Genomic DNA, 19,818 nt, shown 5'->3' with positions numbered 1-19,818 from the left:
AGCTTGTATTATTTCTGCTGTTTATGTTCTCCTTGCAAAATTCTGCAGTGAGCCTTGGTTAATTTCTATCCTCTTTTTTCCTAGGAATAGGGGTTTTCAGAGCACTTTTCTTCTCTGCCCCCAGCACCCATTTTTATGTTTAAATTTATGAAGGGCCTAACATAGCTTCTTAACATCAATTACCACTAAATCTTACTGAATCTCTCTTCTGCTTCCAGCATGACATTTTTTCACAGTGGGATCTCTAATTTTAGTGGGGGCCTTTTCTGCCTGCCAAGTGGCTAGTTCTATCAGAATGACTATTCCTGCAATGCCTTCTGTTATTTTAAACATGCCCTTTTAAAATGATTTTATTAAAAATGTCAATACAATAAAAAGAAAAGAAATGAAGTAAAATAGAAAAAATGAAAAAGGTTTAAAAAAACATAGAATATTACTTCGACTCTGCCTTTTGACTTTCAGTATTCTTAAATACATACATACATGCATACATACGTACATATATTCATAATGCATACATCCTGTATTTCCTCGAAAATAAGACCCTGTCTTATATTTTTTTGAACCCTGAAATAAGCTCTTGGCCTTATTGCCCTGTGCTCAAAAAAGCCCGATTGGGCTTATTATCAGGGAATGTCTTATTTTGGAGGAAACAGGGTACATACATATGTACATACATACATTATGTATCAGAACTCCCATTCTGATGATTGGGAAAATAATTTCAGTCCCAATCTTTTCTCTTTTGTTGCCTTTTTTCTTTTACTTTTTAATTACAAGCCAGCCAAAGTTGTTGGGAGTTGAGTGGTCTATAAATTATAGAATCAAAGTTAATTATAGTCCAGCATGTCTTAAGTGGCCTATGCTTAACTAGACATTATCTAGTTGTGTGGACCAACACCTAGACTTCCTAGCGATGAAATTACTGACTGGAGAGTATTTAGAATTGAAATCCTCATATCTGGAAGAAAACTAAACTAGGGAAGGCTGCCGTAAAACATCAGAAACCAAAGAATCTCTATGACCGCCCCCACGCACACAGACAGGGTAAGCCACCAGACACTGGTGAACAGCACTCCTTACTAGCAATGATGATGTTACCTAGTTAGGGTAATGAAATGTCTGCAAGAAAGAAAACAAGCAAGCTCAGAGAGCACCAAGAACCCCTCACATCAAATGCACTAAAAAAAAACAAAAACACCACAGGTTTCTCAATTAAAAATACACACAGTATGAATATAGATTTTTCCTCCTCCCTTCTTGAGATTTACAATAGCAAACCCCGGACCAGCTTTATGGAACAGTGGAATGGTTCGTGTCAGGCACAGAAAGATCATGTGAAAATCCAGTAAAACTGACGTATTGGTAATCATGTCTATGCACAGGAATCTTCTCAATTAATGGTTATCACCTGCTTGAAGTTAGCTAAAGGAAGTGAAATTTAAATGAGATTGGACTTGGTTTCCATGTAGCTACATATGGATTGTAGGCTGATCTCTCTTTCAGTTCCATTCCCAGATTCTGCTATTCCTTCTCTTACACTTCGAATACTTACTTACCATATTTTTTGGAGTATAAGATGCACTGGACGACGCACCTACCTTTTTTGGTGAGGAAAACAAGAAAAAGAAATCTGCCTCTACCTTCCAGCAATTTTGCCTCCTTGCAGCAAATAGCAAATAGCCTGCTTTATTTTCATTTTCATTTTCAGAATAGCTTGATTAGCACAAGAAAAAAAAACAACTGCTCCCAGCAATTTACCTCCTTGCAGCAAGCAGCAGAGGCCTGTGCAGCAATAGGCAATGGCAGTCTCTGCAGCCTGAAACAGCTGGGAGTCGGGAGGCTGATCCAAGGGATAATCAACTTATGCTAATTAGGCTGTGCTGAAGGTGAAATGGGCTGTTTCTTCTTGCTGCTTGCATCTTGCTGCAAGGAGGTAAATTGCTGAGAGGTAGAGGCCAAATGGTGGGGGCCAGTGGGTGGGCGGGGCTACATTTGGTGTATAAAATGCACCCAAATTTTCACCCCCTTTTAGGTGGAAAAAAGATGCATCTTATACTACGAAAAATACGGTAATTCTCAGTGTATCAATCTTTGTATATAGAAACCCTAGGCATTAGAAGAGGATTGTTCCTACTCAACAGGCACTGGTGAGGGCTGTATTAAATATGTATCTGGATACAGCACAAAAATCCATACCTCCTTTTTCAGCTTTTTCTTGTTAAATTCAGGCAATCATGTGAGCATTGTCTGGATTAATAGAAATTAAAAACTAACTTTCTGGAGATTATTGGGATGGAAAGAGCTTCTACTAGTACTTCAAAATTTTTATCTATGATAAATAATCAAAAACCCATTTCAGTTCCACCCTACTTGAATGTTTGTAGTGGATTGTGTAGTTCCAAAAGTCTTGTGGTGCCGTGTGTGTATGTTCAAGCCCTTTTTGTAATGCTACTAAGCAGGTGGTGCTGGAGTGGGTACATTTGGTTGTGGTTTGGTAGAGGAGCATTCTTCATGGGTTAACAATTTCCTTATGCCACTGTCTCAGATATTTGATAGTTTACTTGCACACTGCACACTAAAAACACCAGCTCTGTTCATTTATCACTTCTTAGAAGGGTGCTTTGATTTATAGAAACTTTCTGACATGAACTTTTTGAAGCTTAGTTTTCTGATGACAAACTGGTGGAATACTTTAGAGTTTGGAGATAATCAACCTTTGGGAAATAATTCACATCATCTTTGGTGGCGCTGTGGTTAGAATGTAGTATTGCGGGCTAATTCTGCCCACTGTCTGCAATTAGATCCTGAAGGGCTCATGGTTGACTCAACTTTCAGAGATTGGTAAAATGAGGGTCCAGATTGTTGGGGACAATATGCTGACTCTATAAACCGCTCAGCCTTAGAGAGTGCTGTAAAGCACTATGAAGAGGTATATAAGTCTAAGTGCTATTGCTATTTTATGGTATAGGTTAGATGAGATTTCCAGCCTGATCAGGATATCTTTAAAGAAGATCAGACAGCCCTGTGACTCACTGGGTCATCCATTAAGGAAAAAATAGTGCAGTTTTATGTGACCAAAACAAACATTACATTTTAGGCCGACCATATTTTTTAACCTAATGCTGAACAGTCCTACAATCATCTGAGAAGACTATATAGCATGAATAAAAAAAATAATTGTATGGCAAATGAATTTCAATAAGTCAATATTAACTTGTTTAAACATATAAATGGACAGGCCAGGAGTAGGCAAAAGGCCTTGGGAGTTGGAATGATTTCTGACTTCCTGCTGGCTTTTTCATTGACTTATTTGTGGGTAGCTGACAGGAAACATCAGAAATCATGACCATGTGACCACATGGAGGCTGCAATGGTCACAACTTTGCAAATAAAATGGGCCCAAACATCATGGAAATCTCAATTGCACAGGAGTAATAGATCCTGGATTTTTTACACAATTATTTAAGATAGTAGATTCAAAAATTGTTGTCATGTACTACAATCCTTTGGGCTAACTTGAGAGTAAACACATATGAGAGTTTTAGTAGTATATAGATATGCTCTTGATTGCATGAACAGCTCTTTGTCTCACTCACTCATTTCAACATCTCTTACTATTTAAGCCCTGTTATACTGCCAAGAATGGTACATTTACCTATAGGTTTGTAGGTGATATGAAACAAAAAGCTATGTGGCTGCTTCGTTTCCGGTGCTTTGCTTCATACGAATGGCTGGTATGCTGGCTCATTCCCTTTAATGCAGAGAGAAGTGACTGACAAGTCTTATTTCTGGCCATATATTGCCACCTTATCTACTCTTTTTCTGTTTGCAGGCAAAGCTACAACCTTGTTCAGTCGTCACACCAAGGCAATTGTATGGGGAATGCAGACTCGGGCTGTACAAGGCATGCTGGATTTTGATTACGTCTGCTCAAGGGATCAGCCTTCAGTAGCTGCCATGGTTTATCCATTCACGTAGGTTCACGCTCCTTTCAGGCTACCTTGCTTCTTTCTACCTGTATTCAATTCCATTCTTTTTAAAAATAATAATGCTACTAATTTTCTTTAAAACTACAGATGAAAATAAAAGATATAATAATACCAAAACTTTCAGAAGCAATTCAACAACTATATATATATAAAAATTAGATTATGCAAACTGTCATAAAATATATACAAGATAATGAAATGAAAATAAAAATGGAAGAAAAAGGGGGGAAAATCAAAATATCTGTGATACAAGGATAGTAGTTATACCTTTATGCAAATAACTGAACCTCAATTTTTAAACAAAAAATTGAATCTTGACCACACAGAATCATATTGTTGTATCTTTCTAGCAATAAGAACCCATTCAAAGGCTGAGAGCTGACAAATGTAATTAAACTCCCCTTCAGGTCTGGTTACGTATGTCTAAACATAATAACCCTTTTGGAAACAGTACAAGCATAATACATCCAAAGGTCCTTATAGTAGAGAAATTCCAGGTTTGGGAGTTATTATAATCTAATCACACATTAATATCTATAAATAGCATTTTCCTTCCAAGAACTGAGACCACAATAGTAAAAAAGTCTAACCAGAAAGAAACTACCAAGGGGCACTACAAAACATATGCACAAATATGATCTTCAAATATATTGCATTTAGGAAGAATGATAATCAACCTTTTACATATACCCATTGGAGAGTCCATTAAATATAAAAACAACTTTTTTGTTGGATTGATTTAAATTTATAATGACAACAAACATGCCTGGCCGCCTTAAAACCCTAAAATGTTGTAATGAATTATAATTCAGTTCTTTATTTGGAATTTCTTGTATATTATCCAAATGTAATTATGTAATTTTAAAAATATTGGTAAGAATGGGTGGCTCATTTAGCTTCTGTAACAACTTTTTAAAGTGTAGTATTTTAATTAGAATTTTCTCCCCAAAGCTATTATTACTACAGTTACAATTACAATTGTGATTGAACCAACACGTCTTTTTAATTAGATTAATCATAAATTTAATCTAAATTTTCATATGCCAACATATCTATCATTAATCATCAATATACTATGATGATACACTGTCACCAAATCAATATTCAGAATAAATACTGAGATAAAATTATTGTTTGTTTATTTATTTATTTATTTATTTATTTAATTTTGTCATAACAATATACACAAGCATCACACAAAAAGATTATATAGTATATAAATATATATATGGAGAGAAACAAGGAAGTATAAGCATATAAATATAAGAAAAAGAAACAATAGGTCAGGAACAGTAGGCACATTTGTGCTCTTATGCATGCCCCTTAAAGTCCTCTTAGGAATGGGGTGAGGTCAACAGTAGATAGTTTTTGGTTAAAGCTTTGCCTAATTGTTGCCTAATTTAGATAAAAATTCTGGGATAAAAACTGTTTTCAAAGGTTTAAAGCAAGACTGAGGAGAAATTTCCGTCTATCTGTTGTTCCATCAAAAGTGAGGCAGTTGTTGACTTAAGTAAACATATTGCAGTAAGCCCAGCCCCATGCCTGTACTAATCAATGAGGCACTATCTATGTCTCTAGCCAAGAAATTAATATTGCATTTACTTATTATTTTGTACAGAGGTGACCACAGACAAAAATTTTACTGGGGTCACAAAGAGATACTCATTCCTGTATTCAAGAATATGGCAGATGCCATGAAGAAACACCCAGAAGTGGATGTGTTGATCAACTTTGCCTCTCTCCGCTCAGCATATGATAGCACCATAGAGACTATGAATTACCCTCAGGTATGTGGATGGGCAAGGATTTCTATCAAACTAATCCTCTGGAGTTATTTGTGAAAATCAGTTATAAATGCCTCTTATTATACCAGAGATGATTTTTGCTAAGACAATGAGGCAGCATGTTGTGCTGTCTATTCTTAAATTAAACTATGGGTGGACAATTCTCTGGGCTCTAAGGTCTTCATTGGATAGGATATCTGTATGTCTCTATAACATATTTACCTGAAACCTCTTGCTCTCTTCATTCTGTTCAGGAGTCAATAGAATAGTAAAACACTTTGATTTGCAATTTCAAAAAAGTTTAGATATAATATTTAGTCTATGTTAAATAATACTAGAAGAATTGCTAAAATACTGTGTGTTAAGTACTGGTTGCTTTTGAAAATGTAGAAATAGTATTACAACAAGTTGGCTATTTAAGTACTAAAACTATATTGAATAGTGGCAAATAAGTTTCAACGTCTAGAAATTCTCTTCTATATTTTAATAACAAAGCAAAAACACCAGGTTTGTTTTTAGTACAATTTATTACATTGTAAAGTTAGTAAAAATGTTGAAGTAATTTTTTCAAGTAGCCATGTACTGGTAAGATATTTGCCAATATTTCTATGAAGCTGTATGTATGCTTCTCTGTTAAAGGAACAGAGAATGTGGTAATGAAATCCTGTTTAATTTGAGAAAATCAGCACTTCTATTGAAAAACCAGAAACATTTTTGCAGCATGAAATATACAAAAGTGGTCTAACTGAGACACCATAGAAAACAGTATGAAATCATGTTATCTGGAGCCTCTCATTAGTGTGCATGCTAGCTGTGCCCTAAATTTATAGCCTATATTTCATTTTACAGGTTTTAGTGACTGTAAGAAGAGTGACATCAATATCAGATAATGGAGAGATATTTAGATATCAGCAAATCTAGGGCCATTTTAGAGTAGTTTGATAAGTTTACTGAATCTATTGAAGTCAACTTTTTTTTTAATCAATTACACTTTAAAAAAAACTGTGGTGCTGATTTTGCAACTGATAGTACAGCTGTAGAGCACTAAAATTCATCAAAAAATTTTTGAAGGAAATATTTATTTGAAGGAGAAAAAGATTTGTTCAGCCATATTTTTGTCATAAATTACCTGCCATTGTTTATTGGTGAAAGTTAATCAAGGTTAAATAATCATAAAACTATTAGCCATAGTTATGCTACAAATTAGAAATCAAAAATCAAACTGTGTTTAGATATAACTTGAAGCTATCATTAATTATTAAATCACTACTCAAAATTCACATATTATGATGTTTAAATTAGTCTTCCATCCCCAGTTTCCACAGTGTGCATAATTTAAAAAATTGGAAAAGCCTGGTGGCAATTTTGGTTGAATGATGAGTTTTCTTTTCTTGTCATTTTGCCCCCCCTTCCCAATTTTAAAATCAAAGTTGAGAAAAATATATTATTAGAATCATTTCCTGAATCTCCATTTCTCATGAGCAAAAAAAAAAATGCCACAACCCCACCCAGAAATCAATATTGGTGCTACTTTCCTCTTGGGCTTCAGATCCGTACAGTGGCCATCATTGCAGAAGGGATTCCTGAGGCCCTAACCCGCAGGTTGATCAAAACGGCAGATGAGAAAGGAGTCACGATTATTGGACCAGCAACGGTGAGAAGAAACCCAATTTGGATTACTTTTGTTTTCTTTTACTTTAAAAAAGCTTTCCTTTTTTATAGACTGAAAACTTCTTGCTGCACACTAAATGTATTCCAACTGTGCTAGCAGGTTCACTTTAGAACCTTTAGAGTTCTAAAGAGGAAAATTGTCACAAAGCCTTGATTAATTTGTATAAATGCATCTTACTGGGGATAGTGAATCACTGATTAATCAGCACTTCAAAGTATTTAAGTGTCAGAACAAACAGGAAATTTCCATTCTCTTCCTTCTGTTGTTATGGATGAGTGAAAACTGGCTCCTAAACATCTGGTTGGTATATTTTTATGTATTTTTGCCAAGATTTCAGCACAAAACTTCATATTATGCTACAGGTCATATTTAATATAAGATGCTATCATCTCTGTTGCCCAAAATGTTTATTTATTTATTTATTTCATCAAATACATATTAGGTAATATGTATAAGCATAAATTGAAAACATAAAATGAATACAACTAAAGGGAACATTAGGACAGGAACAGTAGGCACGCTGGTGCTCTTATGCACACCCCTTAGGAATGGGGTGAGGTCAACAGTAGACAGTTTTGAGTTAAAGATTTGGGGATGAGACCACAGAGTCTGGTAGTGCATTCCAAGCATTAACAACTCTGTTACTGAAGTCATATTTTCTACAGTCAAGATTGGAGCAGTTCACTTTAAGTTTGAATCTATTGTGTGCTCGTGTATTGTTGTGGTTGAAGCTGAAGTAGTCATTGACAGGAAGGACATTGTAGCAGATGATTTTATAAGCTAAGCTCAGGTCATACCGAAGGCGGCATAGTTCTAAATTTTCTAAACCCAGAATTTCAAATCTGGTGGCATAAGGTATTTTGTTGTGATCAGAGAAGTGGAGGACTCTCCTTGTGAAATATTTCTGGACACACTCAATTGTATTAATGTCTGATATGCAGTGTGGGTCCCAGACAGATGAGCTGTAATCAAGAATTGGTCTAGCAAATGTTTTGTATGCTCTGGTGGTTAGTGTAATCTTACCGGTGAAGGAGCTACGCAAGATTAGGTTTACAACTCTTAGTGCCTTTTTGGCAATGTAGTGCAGTGGGCTTTGGCACTTAGATCATTTGATATGAGAACTCCAAGGTCTTTGACATAGAGATGGTCATCTACATGGTCATGTCCACCTAGTTTGTATTTTGTGTTCTGATTCTTTTTGCCAGTGTGTAAGACAGAGCATTTGTTGGTTGAGATTTGGAGTTGCCAAATTTTTGACCATTCCGACACAAAGTCCAGGTCTTTTTGAAGGGTAGCAGCATTGTTGGTAGTGTTAAATAGTTTAACATCATTGGCGAAGAGAATACAGTTACTTATAATATGATCACAGAGGTCATTTATGTAGAATATGAAGAGTGTTGGTCCTAGAACACTGCCTTGGGGGACACCGCTATTTACAGGAGCGGGATTTGATAGGGCACTGCCTATTTTGACCACTTGTTGCCTGTTTGACAGGAATGCGGTTATCCAATTATGGAGATATCAGGAAATGCTGTAGGATTTTAATTTTGTAAGTAGTTTGCTGTGTACCTCTGAATCAAAGGCTTTACAGAAGTCAATGTAAATTGCATCTATTGCTTTGCCCTGATCAAGATTTGTAGTCCATATGTTTTTGCAATGTAGAAGTTGTAGATTACAGGATAATTTTTCCTGAAACTAAATTGTTTATTATAGAGTAGGTTGCTTGTTTCTAGGTGGAGGGTAATGGATTGGTTGATTATTGATTCCATTACTTTGCAGGTGACGCAGCACAAAGAAATTGGTCTGTAATTTTCAACTAGGCTGGAGTCTCCTTTTTTGAAAACAGGGATGACCGTGGCTAGTGACCATAGATTGGGAAGGGAGCTGGTCCTGAAAGATTTTTCAAAGATTATGCTTAGGGGTTCTGCTATAACAGTGGAAAGCTTTATTAAGAGATATGCACATAGACCATCAGGTCCAATAGATAGAGATGGTTTCAGTCTATGTAGTGCCTTTTCAACATTATCTTCTGTGAAATCTATTTGTGTTAGAGCGTTGTAGTCATTATTGGTACGACTAGGGAATGTTGGGTATGAGCCATTCCTGTCAACAAAGACTGAGCCGAAGAATGTGTTAAAGAGGTTTGCTTTAACTGCTTCATCATTGTATTCTTTACCGTTAGATCCTTTTAGGGGTGGAATGGATCTCGTCTTTAAGTTTGTTGTTTACAAAATTATAGAAAGTGCGATTGGATTTTGTGTGCAGAAGATATTCTTGTTTGATGTGGTAATTGGTGCATTCAATCTTTATTTGGTGGCATATATTTTTGTAGCGGCTTTTAAAGTTAGCTACATAGCCAGTTTTGTTTTTTCACCAGAGGGATTTTTTTTTTTGGATTGGAGCTTTTTTATTGATAATGAGTTATTTGTTTTTCCTAGTTTTGGTGGTGATTTGTGGCACATATAGTTTGACAACTCTATTGACTTCAAGCAAGAAAACATTATAGTAGTCTTCGGCAGTGATACAGTTAGAGAATAGAATTTGCCAGTCAAGAGATGAGAGGTCTGCGTCTATGAGATCATAGTTTGCTTTTTTCAAGTTGTAGTTTGGTATCCCATTATTATGAAGATTTTTATAAGGGCGTATATTGAGACAAAAGTCTATCATGCTGTGGTCACTGTTGGAAAAGGGTTCTTTTATTTATAGTCCATAAATTGAGTTGTTGCAGAAGATGAGGTCGAGGCAGTTGTTGAGTCTAGTGTTGTTAGTTACTGGTTGATCAAGACCTAGATTGGAACAGCATTGTATAGAGTTGTATGGATGGGTTCAATTGTACATTTGTTTGTTTTCCAGTTAATAAGAGGTAGGTTGAGATCACCCAGAAAGATGAGAGGATAAGAGCAAGAGGCTGCCCGTGTTAGTAGTGTGGTTAACTTATTCACATGTGCAATGTTGTAGTTGGAGGCTCTGTAACATAATAAGAAGTGAAGTGTGATGTTAAAGGACAGTTCGCAGACAATAGTTTCTGGAAGAGCGAGTTTATGTACAACTTGAATATTTTTTAGATTTAGTGACTTTTTGTAAAAGGTAGCTACTCTACCTACCCAGCGGGTTTCGCGATCCGGTCGGAAAATATGATATTCTCTTACTGAGATGATGGAGTCAGGGAGGGATGAGCTTAGCCATGTTTCACAGATAAATATAATGTCAAATGTACCAGTATTTAATAAGAGGAGAAATTCGGGCATTTTGTTTACAATGCTTCTTGCATTTATTAGTTTGCATTTAAGTTCAGTAGTGGTTGCTATTGAGGAAATAAGGAGTGTGTGTACCTAGTCTTGGATGACGGCTGGTTGAAAGTTCTGTATGAGAGATGGTTGGACATTTTGGGTGATGGAGGGTAGGATGTTGGGCAATTGATTGTAGGTTTTATTTTTTATGCAGTCAGCGTGGTAGTCGATGTATAGATTAGATTCGCCTTTGTCTTGGCGTCTTTTGAGTTCTGTCCGGAGTTCATGGGAGTGGATCTGCTGAAGTAAGGATAGATCAGGCCGTGAACGAAGTTTGCTGTGGTTGGGGTTGGTTCTGGCAATTGAGTTTATAGTATAAATGAACTTTTGTTTGCTAATCTCATTTTTGCAAATGACTCTACAGAATCTAGGGGCCACTGAGCCATCACTGTTTTTGTACTCTAGTCCATCTCTGGAGACTTCAATGATTTCATCAGGGGAGGTAGTGGGTGTATTATAACCTCTAATGATGCTATGAACCTTAGTAATATCTGGTTTATGGTGTCATCTAATCCAAATAAAATGTTGGTTGGCAGATAATTGTGGTTTTGGTTGGGGTTGAGGTAATGTTTGTTGAATTGGGATAAGATTTTGATTTGCTGAGTTTTCATTTTTTTGTGCTGTAATTTTATTTTTAAGATAAGTAAAACATGGTTCTAAACATGCTAGTATTCATGTTTCTAAGCTTGCTTCAATGGAGTCATTGATTGTTGTGTCTTTATAGTTGTTTCCATGGTATGGACCCTATCAGACATGGCAATTAAGTAGTCAAATTTTGGAAAACAAGATGGACATATATGGATAAATGTAGAATATGCTTGCAGGAAATTGGCTACCAATTTGTTTATTTTCAGACAGGTGTGGTGGGCATAATTGGTACATAATCGGCATTTCTTGAATTCATCATGTTCGTTAATAGTTTCATTACATTTGTAGCATATTCTGGAGTCGTTTGGGTCATTGTTTGTAGTGATAACTTTCGTTTGAGGGTGTTTGGTAGATTTGTTGGAGTTTCTGTCTGGCATGGTCAATGTTCTGTCAATATTTGACAAAATTAATTAGTCAATATCAATAATAAAACAATATCTACAAGTAACTAATCAGAAAAACAAATTAATGTCAATAATAAATCAATTAACATAGATCAGTAAATAATGTTAATCTACTCAACTAATTACTTGCTAATAAATAATTAACTAGACAATTGAATATTCAGCTAAACAGTGCAAATTAATTAATGATCAATAATATTAGAATTATATTATATAATAATTATAAAACTTCTATTATTAATCCTTACTTAATGGAATATAGTTGTATGACAAAAATAGCTAGACAATTAGCTATTAGCTGTTAGCATGCACTGCCAATCTCAGAATAAAGATCTGCCTCATTCTTGCTTCATTATCTCTTAGGTTCATCAGGGCAAGAAAACATTTTTAAAATATTGTCTAAATTTTCATAAATGTAAACTGTTCTATGATCAAATGTCCAAATCTTAATATTAGAGGGCTTTTTTGGTTATCACAACCTTAAGAATTATGAGCAAAGAATGAAGGTTTTTTCAATTTGCTTTATGTAAAATATAATGGACTTTAGGTAAAGGTGAGAGCCAATTTGGTGTAGTTAGGTAAAGCACTATTAGGAGACAATCAATTTTAGCCTCACTTTAGGCAGGAAACCAGCTGGGTGACCGTGGGTCAGTCAATTTCTCTCAGCCCTTGGAGGAAACAAAGCACAAACCATTTATGAAAAGATTGCTAAAAAATTGCATGGATTTGTCACCAGGACAATCACCAGGATTCAAGACTGACTTGACAGCATGTGAATGTGCCTGTGTGTGCACACACTCATGCACAAAAGAGGTAAAAATAAAAATAAAGCCTTCTTCGGGTCGCATTTAACTTTTGGAGTCCTTCTGAACACACCATTGTAGTTTCCTTTGCAATAGTTCAGAATTGGCTCCCTGCTCCCTTCCTCTGAGAAGTTATTTCAACTTCTGATTAAACCGACAGACCCAGGAAGCCCCAATTGCCTTTTCTCTATAAAGACCTCTCTACTAGCCAGGTTTGACCCTATATAGGGTCTAAAAAACTATCTTTTTTAATCAATCAGTTAGATGCTGCCAGCAGATGTGCTATACATGTTCATACTAGGCACATGTAAATTAGATAATGGGGAAAAAATGAGAGTTTTACATGATACAATTATCCTTAGCTGGATCTGACTCAAACATTGATTGTTTTAATTAAGAGATCTTGACATTTTCCAAAGCGCTGCTTTGACATTCCACGTATGGGTTAATCTCTCATCTACCGTATTTTTTGGAGCCTTAGTTTTTGGGGAGGGAAATAAAAAAGCTGATTGGAGGGTGGATTGGCCCCCCCAGAATACCTCCAATCAGCTGTTCCCAGAGGTGAATTTTAGCAATAGGTTCCTTGGTTGTGAGCTCTGTGCTTTGTCTTTTTTTGCTTTTTTTTCTGCCTCTGAAACTCTGTTTCAGAAAAAACTTTTTTCTGCCTCTAAAAGCCTCCGAAACAGAGCTTCAGAAAAAAAGAGCCTCTGAAGCTCTGTTTGGGTTTTTTTTTCCTGAAGCGCTGTTTGGGGGCTTCTTTTCTGAAGCTTCATTTCTGATGATTTTTTCAGTCTCTGAAACCTCCGTTTGAGAAGCTGGACAGGGCTACATTCAGAGTATAAGACGCATCCAGATTTTCTTCCTCTTTTTTGGGGGAAAAAAGTGCATCTTATACTCCCAAAAATACGGTATTTGCTCATGACTGAGTGTAATTTTTTTTCTTTTCCATGACCACACCTACTGCTTCCTGTGGTTTCCAGTCTTTTAACTCAGTCTGTCGATCAAGACCTGAGTTGCCAGATTAACCTATTATCTATTATTTACAATTTTATTTTGACTATTTTGGATTTTTCTTGGTTCTGTTTAATTTTCTGGAATTCTTACTGGATCCTGGAGCTGTGCATCTAAACAAGGTAGGAGAATTGATCTCCTTTGCTGCTGCTGGTGGGTTAGACATCTCTGGGAAATCCAGTTCGTCTTCCCCCACCCTGGTTGTGTTTTTTTTGGAAGCAGCGGTCCGGTATGTGTCCCGTTTGGGTGCTTCCGAGGTTTCTATTGCCGCCGATATGTTGTGGGGTGACTGGGTGTTAACTGAGCTCTTGCCACCATCACAGCTCCAGTATGTATTAAGCGGCTCTGGAGTCACTGACCGGGAAACCGGTGCAAACTCCATCAACCAGGAAGTGCTTCGAGGCACTTGCAACCTGTTGTGACTGGCAGGCAGACTTCCCCTTCACAACATGATTTGTGTAGTGGTTAGGTTTCTTCACAAGGGGATGACTGCCCGGAAGAGATGGAATTTTTGGAAGACGAAAGGCTAAGACCTGGCAGGCCAGCCTTTCTTGGTCTGTTTCGCCCATCACTTTTTAAGTCTTTACTCCATAAGGCTAAAGTGGACACCAATATGGGACTCCTTGAGGAACCTCAAGATCAAGATTTAGAGGCTGCCTCTCCTAATGACAGTTTGTTTCTTATCCCAAAGAAGGAACAGAAATTCATTTCTTACCCTAAACATTTTTCTGAGGTGATTCAGCGGCCATGGAGTCAGCTTGGTTCACTTGCGGCTCCTATGATAAGAAAGTTTATTGTTCGGCTCCAGAACTTGAGGAGTCTCTCCTGCTGCCGTCAGTGGATGCCCCGATAGCTGCTCTGACCTCTTCTGCTCTGCTTTCAAGCAATATGCTGGAAGGTCTTAAACCTTCCAGCATATCGTAAAGCAGAACTGACTTTCCATAGGTCTCACGAAGCAGCTGCTTGGGCCATTAAGGCCGCTACATCAGCTTAATTTTTTAACCGAGCTTCCTTGATATTCTGTAGATGCATCTTTGGATGCAGCAAAATTTACCTCTAGAGTCTGGGCACCCATGTTACATCACGCTGGCTGTTATGGCTGCGCAATTGGAAGGCTGACTTGAAGTCAAAATGGAAGTTGGCTTCAGCTCCTTACAAAGGTTCAGTGCTCTTTGAGAAGGCCTTGGAACCGGTTCTCATAGAAGATAAGGACAAATGGAAAGTTTTGCCTTCTTCTTACAAGCAATCTGAATGCAGATACACACCTTATTCACAACGGCAGCCATTTCATCAGGAGCCGGGGACCAGTGGGTCCTATTTCCAGCAGTCCTATCCGTAAGGCAATGACAGGCCCTTTGATAGGCAGTCTTTCCGGGATCAGAGTAGATGTAAGTTCCATAAAAGAAGCCCTTTTGAGGAGGTGGGTCACAGCCCATTCGATGTGGCAAGTGATGCCATGTCACTACTTCCCATTGGGGGCCATCTACAACATTTCCACCATCAGTGGGCATCCACCACGACAGATGCTTGGATTCTTCGGACGGTGGAGTATGGCCTAACCTTGGAATTCCTATCCAGCCCCACAAGCCGCTACCTGCAATGTCCGGTTTCACACCAGCCTGGCAAGAAACAACTCATGGAGGCTGAGATTCAACATTGTTGGACATCAGGGCCATTGAGCCGGTACCAAAAGTCAAGAAGGGACAAGCTTTTATTCCAACCTTTTCCTGGTACCCAAAACTTCGGGGGGTTTAAGAGGAATCTTGAATCTCAAGCACCTCAATCAGTTCATTGTATACAGAGGTTCAAAATGCAATCCTTGAAATCTATTCTGAGTTGCATAAGGGAAGGGGACCTGTGACAGTCGGTGGACCTTAAAGAAGCCTACTTACACGTCCCAATTCATCAGGCGCCACTTGCAGCCTACCACCTGCATTCTGCACTTGGGAGCAGTGATAGACTCACTCAAAGGCCAAGTCTTCCTGTCACCCGACCATTCTCGCAGCATCAAGGAATTGGCATCACAAGTGATCTCCAGCAGGTCTGTTTCCCTCCTTCTGCTGTCCCAACTGCTCGGGAAGATGATTTCCTGTATAGCCATTGTGCCTGGGCTCACTGTTATGCTCATCCACTTCAATGGTTCCTCCTACCTTTCCAAAAGGCAGGGCACAGCAATTCAAAGGCCAAGGTAACAGTGACATCTCAAGTGCAGTGCTCACTTCACTAGTGGTCTTCGGTAGCCCTGCTTCAGAGGTGTGTGTTCCAGGAACCTGACCCGGTCATTCTGATGGTAGATGTGAGACTTCTAGGTTGGGGCGCACACCTTCTCTCACAGGTGGCTCAGGGACACTGGTCCTCACTGGAACAAATGAACAACATCAATTGGTTGGAATTGAGGGCAGTGCGACTAGCCCTCCATCACTTTCAGACCAAGGTGACAGGTCAGCATATATTAGTTTTGACAGACAATATGGCCACAAAGGCAGTGATGGGATTCAGCCAGTTCGCACCACTTTGAGAGAACTGGTTGTTAATTCTGTGAGCAGTTTGGCAAACTGGTTGTTGGAAGAAATCATTAGGGTAGAGAACCGGTTGTTAAATTACTTGAATCCCACCACTGCACAAAGGCACATATCACTCGAGAAGGGGGCACTCGGTCCAGGGCTCTGATGGCCAAAGTGGAGAGGCTGATGAGTTGGGCACATGCTATCAGTCAAAGCAGAATACATCTCTGGGGCTTCCAATTTCAAGGTGGACTGACTGAGCAGAGAGCGCCTGAACCTGAACGAGTGGCAGTTACATCCTCAGTTGCTTCAGGAGTTGTCTCAAAGGTTCGGTGTTCCCATACTCTACCTCTTCGCCAGTCCGGAGAATGCACAGCTACTGAGGTACTTCTCCAGGTTTCAGGATCCAGGAGCGGAGAATTACAATGCTCTTCGGTGCCACTGGCCGCGGGGACTTCTCTACATGTTTCCATCCATACCACTTATTCCAAAGGTGCTTCGCAAGCTGTTGACAGAATGAGCGGAAACTCTTCTCGTCACACCTCATTGGCCTCGCCGGTCTTGGTTTGCAGATCAGGTTAGCCTCTTCGTGTCCCTCCCTGGAGGATTCCACAGGACAGGATTTCTCTCACCCAAGGGGCCATATTCCATCCGGAGCCCCAATGGCTCCATTTAACCGTTTGGCACTTGAAAGGGTCCTTCTGAGCAAGGCCAACCTTTCTGACAAGGTGATACGCATGATGCAGGCATCCAGACAGGGATCTATGAACAGGATTTATGATGCTTCCTGGTGAGCCTTTTGTCGGTGGTGTGCTAAGGTACATGTGGATCCTACGTCGGCTTCGGTTCCGGATGTTTTGGAATTTCTGCAAATGGGACTGCACAAAGGTTTAGTGCCAGCCACCTTATGTCAACAGGTGCCCGCCTTATCAATAATACTTATTTGCGATTCCCATCAGTCCCTATCTCTATCTGAGTGTTTGTTGTTTTCTGCAAGGAGCTGCCAATCTCAGCCCTCCTGTGGTGCATCAATACCCTACATGGGATCTGTCTTTGGTCCTTCAAGCCCTCACATCTTTTCCGTTTGAGCCGTTGGGTTCCAACAGCCTACGTTTTCTGATTCTCAAGGTCGCCTTTCTTCTCGCAATTACATCAGCTAGAAGAATATTGAACCTGGCGGCATTATCAATCCAAAAGGACCTCTGTATTTTCCATACTAACAGAGTGGTTTTACGAATGGACCCGGCCTGTCTGCCTAAGGTGAATTCCCGGTTTCACTGGGTGCAGGAACTTATTCTTCCTGATTTCTGTGCAGATCCAAAGCATCTGATGGCACACGTTAGACATTCACAGGGCTCTCCGTAGATATATCAGGAGAACAGCTTCCTTTCATTGGACTGAAGCCTTGTTTGTATCCTTTCACTCTTCATCTATGGGTTGGAAAGTTTCTTCTGCTACTGTGGGCAGGTGGCTGAAGGCCTGTATCGCTAAAGTATATGAACTCAAGGCCAAACCCTTACCTGGATGTATTTTGGCCCATTTTACTCACAGCGCTGCCACCACAGCTGCTTGGGCCACTCAGGCATCCATTTTGGACATTTGTAGAGTGGCCACATGATCGTCATTGTCATCTTTCATCAGACATTACAAATTGGACACCTTTGCCTCTGCAGAGGCATCCTTTGGGAGGAGAGTTTTGCAAAGTATCATTTCCACCCAGGACCAGGGGGTCAGTCAGATCCTAGCCCAGAATCTGTAAGCTTGGGTATGTCCCATATGTGGAATGTCGGAGCAGCGCTCTGGAAAACGGACATTGGTTTACCTGAATGTCCATTTTCGGAGCACTGCGAACACATTCCAACCCGCCCTGTAGGATTCCTGATCCTGGCAGGGGTGGGTGCTCCTTCTTTTGTTTCCTTATGCTAAGATTCTTGGATGACTACGTCTTCATGAAAAGACTGGAGACCACAAAAAGCAGGAGGCATGGTCATGGAAAAGAAAAATAATTACACTTAGTCTTGAGCAAATAGATGAGAGATTAACCCATACGTGGAATGTCTTTGCAGCGCTCCGAAAATGGGACGTTCAGGTAAGCCAATGTCCATTTCAGCCCTCTGTCTGTTTACAGGTTGGTGGAATTAAACCCGGTTGCTTTAAGATTGGAAACACAGGAGGAATGCTGGACAATATTTTGGCATCAAAACTGTATCGCCCTGGTAGCGTGGCTTACGTCTCCCGCTCAGGAGGGATGTCCAATGAGCTGAACAACATTATCTCCAGGACCACAGACGGAGTGTTCGAAGGTGTAGCCATTGGAGGAGATCGGTAAGAGTGGTAGTTCCAAATGTTTGTTTTGCCTATTTTTGTTTTTTAAAATACATCTTAAAATATTATTCCCTTCTGCCCAGATATCCTGGTTCTACCTTCATGGATCACGTACTGCGTTACCAGGATACTCCAGGGGTGAAAATGATTGTAGTGCTAGGAGAAGTGAGTATTTTTTCGTTTCTATCTTGAGCATAGAAATAGGATCTTTTCTTGTAATGGACTTTCTGTGTAAAAATGAACTTATATAACAAACGTATATATGAACTTATTTGTTGTTGTTAGTTGCAAAGTTGTATCTGACTGATCACAACCCAAAGGACAATGTTCCTTCAGGCCTTCCTCTACCATCCTCTGGAGTCCATTTAAGCTCATACCAACTATTTCAGAGACTCCATCCAGCCACCACATTCTCTCTCGTCCCCTTCTTTTGCCCTCAATTTTTCCCAGCATTAGGCTCTTCTCCAGTGAGTCCTTCCTTCTCATTAGATGGCCAAAGTATTTCAGTTTAATCTTCAGGATCTGGCCTTCTAAAGGGTTGATCTCCTCTAGGACTGATCAGTTTGATTGCCTTGCAGTCCAAGGGACTCACAGGACTCTTCTCCAGCACCACAGTTCAAAGGCCTCAATTCTTTGCACTCAGCCTTTCTTATAATCCAACTTTTACAGCTATACATTGCAACTGGGAAGACCATAGCCTTGACTATACACACTTTTGTTGGCAGGATGATGTTTCTGCTTTTTAATACGCTGTCTAGATTTGCCATAACTTTCCTGCCCAGGAGCAAGCGTCTTTTAATTCCTTGGCTGCAGTCCTCATCTGCAGTGATCTTGGAGCCCAGGAAAATAAAATCTGTTACTACCTCCATTTCTTCCCCATCTATTTGCCAGGAATATGAATTTATGCAAAAATATAAATATTTTTGATGATTAGGCAAATAGTTTATAGAAAGAATAGTAATATGTGTAACTTTAGGAAGAGAGCTTAAAATATATTTGTACTTATAATGCTGTGAAGAATATCAGAAATTCCTTCCTTCCTTCCTTCCTTCCTTCCTTCCTTCCTTCCTTCCTTCCTTCCTTCCTTCCTTCCTTCCTTCCTTCCTTCTTTCTTTCTTTCTTTCTTTCTTTCTTTCTTTCTTTCTTTCTTTCTAATTTTCTTCATTTTTTATGTACTTTTTATGTTTTCTTTAATTTCTTTTTCTTCCTTTATATTAGTTTTAGTTTTTATCTTGTTTAGTTTTATCTTGTTTTAATAGATAAAATTATATATATTCACACATATACATATAGAAATGGGATCTTTTCATTGACTTCATAGAAATTTTAAAAAAAAGCAAGAGTAGATGAGAACAAAAATACATATCATTGTTGTGTTCCACAGC

At 38.8% G+C, this 19,818-nt stretch overlaps 1 protein-coding gene across 3 annotated transcripts in view; it reads left to right on the top strand.

Annotated features, from left to right (window-relative positions):
• ACLY (ATP citrate lyase) overlaps positions 1 to 19,818 on the top strand; it is a 72,299-nt gene that overhangs the window by 36,657 nt on the left and 15,824 nt on the right. For 2 of the 3 annotated variants that reach the window (XM_058181636.1, XM_058181638.1), the window contains 5 exons: positions 3,836 to 3,977; positions 5,611 to 5,779; positions 7,326 to 7,430; positions 18,219 to 18,433; positions 18,517 to 18,598. In XM_058181636.1, the coding sequence (XP_058037619.1) occupies positions 3,836 to 3,977; positions 5,611 to 5,779; positions 7,326 to 7,430; positions 18,219 to 18,433; positions 18,517 to 18,598 (713 nt within the window). The remainder of the gene's footprint in view (positions 1 to 3,835; positions 3,978 to 5,610; positions 5,780 to 7,325; positions 7,431 to 18,218; positions 18,434 to 18,516; positions 18,599 to 19,818) is intronic. The other variant, XM_058181637.1, reaches the window with a different exon arrangement.

This window comes from Ahaetulla prasina, chromosome 4 (genome assembly GCF_028640845.1).
Source record: "Ahaetulla prasina isolate Xishuangbanna chromosome 4, ASM2864084v1, whole genome shotgun sequence".
In the NCBI taxonomy this organism is placed as follows: domain Eukaryota; kingdom Metazoa; phylum Chordata; class Lepidosauria; order Squamata; family Colubridae; genus Ahaetulla; species Ahaetulla prasina.
The sequence above is the reverse complement of the archived record's forward strand: the minus strand, read 5'-3'. Positions and strand labels throughout refer to the sequence as shown.